This window comes from Oryx dammah, unplaced genomic scaffold, assembly GCF_014754425.2.
Source record: "Oryx dammah isolate SB20612 unplaced genomic scaffold, SCBI_Odam_1.1 HiC_scaffold_29, whole genome shotgun sequence".
Lineage (NCBI taxonomy): Eukaryota > Metazoa > Chordata > Mammalia > Artiodactyla > Bovidae > Oryx > Oryx dammah.
In genome coordinates this window covers 101,452,933-101,463,853 of record NW_024070213.1, presented here as the reverse complement: position 1 = coordinate 101,463,853, position 10,921 = coordinate 101,452,933, and the positions used below count along the sequence as shown (strand labels likewise).

The following is a 10,921-nucleotide window of genomic DNA, read 5'->3' as shown; positions in this document are numbered from 1 at the left end:
AATTCCTCTATTATTGGGCTTTTAATCTACTATTATTCATAAAAACTTGATAAACACTTGAATGTATATGTGTTTTCACAAATTTTGGAATATTTTCTTGCCATTTATTATGAAAAATAAGAGTACTGACTGAAAGCTGTGAATAATTGGAGTTGTTGATAGATACCAGTATTTCCAAATTACTTTCTAATGTTAGTTATAGCAATCACCAGGTAAAGCACAAATTCTAATTAAATACACATCTAAATCAATGGAATGCTATAGAAAGTCCAGAAATAGACCCAAAAAACATACCAGGGATTGGTTCACCAAAAAAAGGTGGGACAGATTTATTTAGTAAGTGATGAGGGATAACTGGTAACTATCAAAATAATTCTCTTTCTAGTAACTATCATAAAAATTGTCTTTCTACTTTTGAACATTGTGGTAAATTCAATTTCAGATAGTTCAAATGTTTAAAAATAAGACATGAAACAAATATAGCATACAAAAGATATGATAGAAACAGTCTTAAAATCACTTATTATGAAATGGAAAGGTGGTTTTAAAGAATAACCCCCCCCCCAAAAAAAACCCCTCAAGTGCTATTAATGAGAAAAATCCATAAATTCAAAATAATTTTTTTTTTAATTTTTACATTCAAATAAACAAGCAGCACACACTGTGGAAGGAATGAGTATGTTTCCAATTCAGTTCTTAAAGAGCTAATTTCCTTAAAGAATAATTAGCAATGTTCATTAAACTTTTAAAAATCCATTTTTCATTCTTTAACACAGTATTTCTATATCTAGCAATCTAGCCTAACAGAAATGCATTGATGAGATAACAGTAAATGATTGTTAATAATAATAAATGACTGGAATATACCTAAATGTCCATCAGAAGAAGACTAGTGAAATAAAATTATGATTGATATAGTGGAATTCCCTGCTACCATTGAACCTCTACGTGAATAATGTAGGAATATATGTGTGTGTGTATATATATACATATATATGCACAGGTTATCTCTAAAACAATAAATAACAGTGATATTTCTGAGGAGGATATCTAGATAATTAAGTCATGGGATAGAAGGGAGACTTACTTTTCCTGGTACACATTTTTTGAGTATTTGAATTATAGTAAAAATAATAATTTGAATAGCATGTGTCTATTTTACTTGAAAACACACTCAATGGTATTACATATGTGATGTAGGGAGAGACTTAGCAGTCTTCTATAAAAATGTGTCTGATATTTTTATTCAGAAAAAATTCAATAAATTCCTTTTTTAAAAACATGAAAGCATTTAGTTTTTCACTTTCTGATATGAAACTATTCATTATGGACCTTACAAACTGTGATTCTCAATTCCAAGGGTTATTGAAAACGCAAGTTAATTTTAGGTTAAGAAAATGACTACTGTGTATTTTCTCTCACTACTGAGATACACTAAAACAATGTTAACTTATTTCTATGTGTCACTACTAAATATTATATACAATCTTTTAAGAGCAATTTCATGGTCATTTATAAAGTGAACAAATGAGTTTCCTTATTTTCCAAATTATTGAGTTATTTCCAAAATTAAAGGTAATTAAAATTACTGTTGCTTGAGAAATAAGGGTAATGACAAACTGAATAATAGCAGGGTAGATATATACTTCAGTATTTTTATTTTTAACTGGATTTCATTATAGAAAGTAAGATAGCCATCTAGTATCCATCTAGTATAAATCCAGCCATCTAGTATAAAAATGAGGACATTCTTTCATGATAAGTTGAAACAAATATGTATGAAACCCAAAACAAAAAGTTTTGTTAGATCATTTTGCTCTATATTCATATTGTTATGAAACAATGCCTGATATTAACTTGTGTGAGTCAGCATGACAATTATATAATTTCAACTGATAAAAAATTTATTTTTAATATAGACAGGTAACACACCCCGAAAGACAAACAATATCACATAAAAGTATACAACTATTCCTTTTATTATTTTGGACCGGTTACACTTGAAGAAATTGTTTGTATTTTGTACTTGTCACATCAAGTTATTAAACCAATCAGGTAGTATGAAAAGAAATAGCCTAATATTTAAAAGAAATCTGTATCACATTAAAAGGTATTCCTTTTGTCTCAAGAAAAATACATTTCAATTAAAATAATAATCCTACCTTGAAAAATTAGAAAATGCAGCCACAGATATATATTTTGTCATGTACAGTAGATGTTTAAATAAATATAAAAATAAAATTTTAATGGATTAAAATAGCTTCTACACACCAATGAAAGGCCATTTATTTATATTTTAAATGAAAAAGAGAAAATAAAATATTTAAGATATTTCAAAGTTATATTGTGTGTCTACCACTTAAAACCTAGCTGTATAAAATATTTTTTATTAAATGCAGGGATGCAGTGAAAAACACCATAATTTAGCCACTGATGCTTTTATAAAGAAAATATTCCCATTGTTTGTAATCGGTAACTCTGTGAATTAAAAATAAAATAGAAAATAGTACAGTAACATTTTTTCATAATGACACTAAGATGTAGTCTCTCTTCCAAAGGATTTATAAGTAGAATTGTTAATGTTTTAAGTTTGCTAAAATGCATATTTATGTATAAAATGCACCGGTATCATTTACCATGTATAGAAATAATTTTTTTAAAGTTATAATCTTCTAAAATTTAGCAATTCAATTCCAGAATTGAGTAGGGGCAAAGAGACTGATTAGAGGCAGTAAGGTTAACAAGACAGACAAGTAATAAGACAATAAAAAAATGTTGAGGGAGAGAAGTTAGGTAAGTACATATATAAACATATGCTAAGCCAGAATATAAATGGTCCTTTATGAAAAATACACCTAAAATAATTGTGGGTTCAGAGATAAGTTATTACAATGGTTGAATAGAAAAACATGTTTCATAGAAAGAGATAACACATCGAAAAGCTTGAAATGGATGGTATTTCAGTATATAGCAGATGGAAGAAAAAAAGAGACATTTCAAGTGGGAGAATGAACAAGACACAGTCTGTGAAAATCTGTCTTGTTACAGGGAAAAATAGTCAGGTTTTGTTTGCTATTTCTAGCTTCATATAACAATTTCATAGCTAATCTGTTAGATTACTCAAGAATTTATAAACATTTTATTTTAAAACTTCTATAAATAAAATACTAAAGTTTCTATCAAGTTCTAAATTTAGAATTACATTCTCATTTAATTTTGCATTGCTCAGTATCCAGAGATGCTGCTGCTGCTAAGGCGCTTCAGTCTTATCCAACTCTGTGCGACCCCATAGACAGAAACCAGCTAGGCCCCCCCCGTCCTTGGGATTCTCCAGGCAAGGACACTGGAGTGGGTTGCCATTTCCTCCTCCAATGCATGAAAGTGAAAAGTCAAAGTGAAGTCGCTTAGTCGTGTCCGACTCCTAGCGACCTCATGGACTGCAGCCTATCAGGCTCTTCCATCCATGGGATTTTCCAGGCAACAGTACTGGAGTGGGGTGCCACTGCCTTCTCCAATTCAGAGATGAGGGCACTGCATTTTAGTATTTTTATTTGTATTAATATATTATTCTAAATTAGAGATTCACCATGGTAATTGATGATTTAATACTGTAATGAATCAAAGGCACAAATACATTTGAATAACAACAGAACAAGTTGAAATTCTAATATGATTTTAAAACTCAATGGTCTTGCCTTTGGACAAGAGTTTTTAACATTATTTACTGAAAAAATAGAAGAATTAGCCCTTAGAATGCATCACTATGCTTAATTGTATAAAATCAGACATTGTATAAAATCAGGCAAAGTTTCTAAAATGCCATTATCTAACTAGTTCTATTTCTTACCAGATTTGGATTCAGATAATTAATCAAATTATATAGCAGATAACAATGTTCTTTTCATTATTTTCTCACTAGCGAGTAATCCAAAGAGATCCAAAGAGATATACTACAACTGTTTTATCTTTGATGATGATCTTCTGAGTTTAATCCTGAGAAAAGAATAATAAATGTCAACAGCTTCCCATCGTACTGAATGATTAATGAGATATTAGGCAAATAAACTTCCCTTTCTTAAATGACTATTTAATTCTCTTCTTATTTCAAATTAAACCCATGTTTGTGTTATTACTTATTATCATACTTTCCCTACAGTGGAAATTCCTACTTTTCTTACCATGCAACTTCAGATAAGGCATTTACCATGCAACTACAAGTAAGGTCTTCAGCAGAATCTTAGTATGAAAAATGGTAACATTAGATACTCCCCAAAACTGAAATATTAAGAAAATTCTAAATATCTTCCCAAAGGTTGGCAAAATGTCTGGAGGATGGAGAAATTTTAAAAAAGATTAGGAAACTGAGTTAAAACATATAGTACAGTAAGCATAAAGATAAAAAGGAAAGAAATGAGAAATACTGAGAATCTTAACCAATATCCACATATTAAAACTAAGTAAAATAATCTTTCTATCTACTCACATGTGAGAAAGGTGTTAGCTAAAAGAAAAATGAATTGCAGCTGTATTCATGTAATAGTACAACAAAACAGTTTTTAATATGATTATGTCATGTGTTCAATAGCAGGAAATAAGTCAGGGAAAGAAGGAGATAAGAGAGAGAAAGAGAAAGAAAGGAACTTCCTAACTAAAAACCAAGCCAAACCAAGCCTCTTCTGGCACTATAATGATTGTCAGTCAAGACAGAATCTAAATCATCTATCCAATTTGTTGGATACTTACTTTCATGCTTGAGAGTGGGCTAGAGTAGAGCTACTTTTTTTGTTCGTTTGTTTGTTTGCACCTTAGATGAAGGACCATACGGACAATCTGAATTATAGCGCAGCAGAATAAAAGGTTTTTGTTCACATGAGTTCCTATGTCTATTTTCAGAGGAAAAATACTAATATTTATGGGTGTGTTTTTGTGTGCGCACAGTTGCTTCAGTCGTGTCTGACCCTTTGTGATCCTATGAACTGTAGCCCTCCAAGTTCCTCTGTTCATGGGATTCTCCAAGCGAAAATACTGGAGTGGGTTGCCATGCCCTCCTCCAGGGGATACTTAAGGTACATGGAACTCTATTTTACCCACACAAAGGACCCCAAGCTGCATCCCTTTACTTTTTTTAGATAAGGTATAACCAAATAGGACTATGACCCTGTGATTTTTCTCTGTAACCCACACCGTATCTCACTCAAAGAATGAACCTGCACAGATGACTGATTTTATCTAAAGGTTTGCATATCAGATAGAGAAAGCACATAAATATCTTATTGATTTTCAGCTTTTTTAGAAAAGTTGCAGTTGTCTGCAAAACTTGGCTTTTCTTATTTATACCACTGTCTGATCCACTGAAGGTATTTGTACATGTCCCAATAATGACCCTTCCATCTCCTGTAATCTAAACCTAAACAGGTAGAGGGGTTCAGAAAGTAGCAGAGATGCTATACATTCTAAATAGCAAAGAAATGAACAATGATTTGAATTAATACAGTTACAATATAAGACTTATCATATACTTTACAGATTATAAAATGCCAGTGATACAGTGTTGAAAACTCTATAACAATACATCTTAATTTTACATGTTCACGTGTATAGTTTCAATATATTGATGTCTAATATTAAGAATTAGTTTGAAGTTTGAATAAATCACTTCTCATAGAAACAGATTATAATTCACATCAAATTATTTCTGTTATATACCTACAAGCTATTTTTGCTGCATTCCTAATAAACAGCTCATTGTTTGAACCTGTAATAATTAGATAACACTGGAACTCTTAAATCAAAAACAAACCAACAAACAAAACTCTCTAGTTCTTACTAGCTACTGAATTCCTTAACATGATTTACATTTTCCTCCAGAGTGGAATATTTAAAGTTTCCGATTAAATTAAACAAACACAAACAATATGAAAGTAGGTCAGAGTGAAGCTATTTAAATTACGTTGACAACAGCACCACATCCCTTGAAGTTGTTTCCGAGTCCTGACTGTGGTTAGAGCTGATACCAGTGTCTGAGTCTGTGTCATTTGTGTACATGTTAAATATTCTTTGAGTAAAAGGAGAAACCACCCCATTGCTGGTGGGCACCTCAGATTCCTTTCCTCTGTTTTCCTTTAGCTGGCATTCATCTGCATTGCTGATATGAAGGGAATTGAACTCCTTGGCGAGGAGCTCGTATTCCTTCGCTTTCATCTGAAGCAATGAGTCACTGTATTTAATCTCTTTCTGGATGCCACTCAAGTGAGAGTGGATTTTCAAACCAGCTTTCATGCTTTTCTCCAAATCACACTTAACACTCTCTAAATTAGAGCTTCCAAGGTCACCGGCAGCTGCCCCTTCTGCATCTTCATTTATCTCCATGCAAACACTTTTTACTTCTTTTTCTATTTCGGCAGAGAGCTTATCAATGAGTTTTCTGTAGTAGGTCAGTTGTTCCTCCAGCTGTACAATCCCATCACTTTCTCTCAGGTCCTCCAGAATCTGCCTTTCATCATATTCCAAGCCTAGCTTTTGCTCAACTTCACTGAAACCGGGTATCAAATATGCATCCTGGACATAATTTTCTCCATTATTTTCTACCCGATCAAGATGAAATTTAGCTTCACACTTTTCAATTTCCAGATCCAGCTCTTTCATTCTCTTGACTTGTTGATTAATAGTGTGATCCTGGGAAATAATCAGATGAACTAATGTCTCCATACTATCTCGCTCTTGGGAAACTGTGTCCTGCTTAATTTTAGCCAGTTTCCGGAAAGTTTTCCTGACTATTCTTTTTTGTTTATCTGGTGGTAATGTCTTCATGTAATTTGCCGGGCTGAGCTCCCACAGTTTTTCTGTGTTTTGCACTAATTTGGCTTCAGCTGTTCGCCACAAGGGAACTGGAAGAAAAGCATCTGCTTTAACCAAAACAAACTGCATATTAGGCTGCTCATCTCCCCACGCTTTCCAAAGCTTCAGGATTCTAGTTAGGGGAGGAAGAACCCGTTCAGAGCCTCTCCACTTTTCTATGATGCAGTAATCACTGGGCTTTCCCAGAAGAAATCGTTTCTCCCCAAATGCAGTCTCGTGTTCCTCAAGCAAAGCCTGGATGACGTCGGCAGAGGTGGTGCGTTTGGTTAGCCCACAGATAATCTTCTCTTCTTGGCAAACCCAAACCACAATTTCCTTCTCTTCTGAATCCATTTCTTTAGTTGGAGATCTAAAAGAAAAACAAAGTACATTATACTACTGTCATCACTTGTATAAACTCAGAAAGATGATTTAATTTTAATACCCTCTCTAAATCTTACCCTTAGTAAGAGATGCATTTTGAGGTGAGATGACATAAGAATCAGATGTCTTATGGTAATAAAATTTAAGACCATGAAAAATATCTTAGTTTTCTTTTTAACTCCTATTGGGCTCTGGAACAAGCAAATTGTCGTCAAAGATAATGGAGGCTAGTTTATCTTTAGAAAGCCAGACACAATATAACTGCAGTTAGAATCACCAGAGTTAAGACAAAAATCAAAGTGGTGATGAATAAGAGGTAGAATAAGACTATTCTGGGGCTTCCCAGGGTGGTGCTAGTGGTAAAGAACCTGCTTGGCAACGCAGGAGACCTAAGAGTTGCCGGTTCAATCCCTGGCTCAGGAAGATTGCTTGGAGGAGCACGTGGCAACCTACTCCAGTATTCTTGCCTGGAGAATCCCATGGGCAGAGGAGCTACAGTTCATAGGGTATTGAAGAGCAGGACACAACTGAAGTGACTTAGCATGCACACACAAGACTATTTTGCTAGAGACATAGGACTAGGGAATAACCATGGAAATGTAGATAGAATGTTAAAGGAGTAAAATAATTGAAAACAGTCCATTATTGAAATTAATGATTATTTCATCCTGCAAATATTTACTGGATGTCAACCATGTGCCAGATATGCCTGAAGATGCTAAAGATATAGTAATAAGCAAGGGAGACACGGACAGAGACATAAATGTGTAATTAATATATGATAGTGGTAAATGCTAGGAAGAGAATTAAAGAGGATGAAGTGATAGAGAATGACTTGGAAGAGGAGAGGTCTACTTTATTTAGAGAGCTCAGGAGAGACTTGTGCATAGGAACAAAGTCACACAGTTAGTAGTGACAGTGAAGATTCAACCTAAGCAAAAAAGCTGACTGGAGTGTACTTTTAATTGATGCACTGTAAAAACAAGTGTAATGGCTTAGACATGTGGATTAAATTGGAAGAAAAATCATAAACTACTTCTTAAAGAGGAACTTTATCACATAAATTAGCCTTTGATAGCAGTGGAACCATAATGCCTCATTAGAGCACCCAACTGGTCAAGGAAGGACATTTCCCAATAGCCAGCCATGGAGAAAAGTATGTGGAAATGTATTACCTTCTATGCCTTTTTCTGATTAATCCTGTTCCTGCTTTAATACAGCAATACAGGATTTTGACTGGCCTGGATGCCTCCCTTAGCTGACAAAACTCTCATAAATATAAAAGCCCTACTGCTAACTCCGTAGAGTAATCCTTATGTCCTGTTCCCTTCTCTAGATGGGAGACATCAGTTCTGGGTCTGTAGCTAAGGATGACACATGATTTATAAACGCTTCAGCTCTACACTGCCGCTGTGAAGACTAGAAAACAGGGATCAGGGAGTCTTTATGTACGCTAGAATAATAATGACGCACATGAGAATTCCCCAGTTCTTCCATGACCCTTGCTCTAATTGGGATTCTCTTGTTTTGGAAGGAGCAAGGCCTTATATGTTATGGCTTCCACTAGAGACCTGATAGTTTTCAGCTCATGTGGATGATATAACCCTAATAGTCATTATGCACAATCAAGAAAGATATTATTATTATTTCCATATTATATATGAGAAATTGAGTGCTTTTATTAATAGTCTCACAGGCTAACTGGTTCCAAACACTTAAAAAAAAAGTTTGCTCTATACGTCCTTTTATTTTCTTGAGTCAATTATTCTCTACATATTTTGAGGGATTTTTATTATCATCATTCAAACCAGGTAATTTTCAAAACTTCTGCCACTTGACTGAGCATGTTTAAAAGTAATGACCATTCTTTATTGAATGTAGGCAGTAAATCTTCCATACTTCATTATGTTTAATTCTACTTTATGGCAGGCTTAGGATTTTGCAAACTATGTTTATTTTATAGTATGGCTCCAATCAAGTTTCTATTCACTCATTCATTTGACAAATATTTGCTGAGCATCTCTTCAGTGGTTGATACCATCATGGAAATGTGGATCACAGAAATATTTGTATGATTTATAAAATGCTGTTTAGTTACTAAGTCATGTTGGCCTCTTTTACCACCCATGGACCGTAGCCCACCAGGCTCCTCTGTCCATGGGATTTCCCAGGCAAGAATACTGGAGTGGGTGGTCATTTTCTTCTCCAGGGGATCTTCCTGATCCAGGGATAGACTTGTCTCTTGAGTCTCTTGCATTGGTGGATTCTTTTACCACTGAGTCCCCTGGAAAGCCCAATATATAAGTATACTAAGTATACTGCATCTATAATTATGTAGTATGAAAGTGTGTTAGTTGCTCAGTCGTGTTAGACTCTTTGTGACCCCATGGGCTGTAGCCTGCCAGGCTCCTCTGTCCATGGGATTTCCCAGGTGAGAATACTGCAGTGGATTGCCATTTCCTCTTCCAGGGGATCCTGACCCAGGATTGGAATCCAGATTTCCTGCATTGCAGGTGGATTCTTTACCATCTAAGCCACCTAGGAAATCCTTATTATTATATACACAATATATACTACATAATTATTTAGTATATATTGTGACCTTTCCCATACGTACACTTTAAAAAATTATATATGTATTTTACACTTTATTAAATTTGATATTATTGAATATATCCAAAGATTCTAATTAAGTATTGTTTTGTTTGGGATCCAGATTGCTGGGAGAAATAACAATAACCTCAGACATGCAGATGACACCACCCTTATGGCAGAAAGTGAAGAGGAACTAAAGAGCCTCTTGATGAAGGTGAAAAAGGAGAGTGAAAAAGTTGGCTTAAAACTCAACATTCGAAAAACTAAGATCATGGCATCCAATCCCATCACTTCTTGGCAAACAGATGGGGAAACAATGAAAACAGTGACAGATTTTATTTTCTTGGGCTCCAAAATCACTGCAGATGGCAACTGCAGCCACAAAATTAAAAGACACTTGCTCTGTGACCAACCTAGACAGCATATTAAAAAGCAGAGACATTACTTTGCCAACAAAGGTCCATACAGTCAAAGCTAGGGTTTTTCCAGTAGTCATATTCTTGGCTGGAGAATCCCATGGACAGAGGAGCCTGGTGTGCTACAGTCCATGGGGTCATAAGAGTCAGACACCACTTAGTGGCTAAACCCCCGCCACCATGTTTGGATGTGAGAGTTGGACCATAAAGAAGGCTGAGTGCCAAAGAATTGATGCTTTTGAACTGTGGTGTTGGAGAAGACTCTTGAGAGTCCCTTGGACTGCAAGGAGATCCAACCAGTCCATTCTGAAGGACATCAGTCCTGGGTGTTCACTGGAAGAACTGATGCTTCCAATACTGTGGCCACCTGATGCAAAGAGCGTTAGAAAAGACCCTGTTGCTGAGAAAGACTGAAGTCTGGAGGAGAAGGGGATGACAGAGGATGAGATGGTTGGATGGCATCACTGACTCAATGGATGTGAGTTTGAGCAAGCTGTGGGAGATGGTGAAGGACAGGGAAGCCTGGCGTGCTGCAGCCCATGGGGTCGCAAAGAGTCGGACACGACTGAGAGACTGAGTAACAACAACATGCTCTGTTTATGTTTTCAAATAGTTTATAATCACAAAATATGCTTAAAAATTATTTACATATATAAAAGAAAAAATAAACACTCATAGGACCACAGTAT

At 34.9% G+C, this 10,921-nt stretch overlaps 1 protein-coding gene across 1 annotated transcript in view; it reads right to left on the bottom strand.

Annotated features, from left to right (window-relative positions):
• Positions 1-1,886: 1,886 nt before the first annotated feature.
• RASSF9 (Ras association domain family member 9) overlaps positions 1,887-10,921 on the bottom strand; it is a 32,754-nt gene continuing 23,719 nt past the window's right edge. Inside the window, exon 2 of the mRNA XM_040234473.1 lies at positions 1,887-7,207. Coding sequence (XP_040090407.1) covers positions 5,947-7,207 — 1,261 coding nt within the window. The 3' untranslated portion in view covers positions 1,887-5,946. The remainder of the gene's footprint in view (positions 7,208-10,921) is intronic.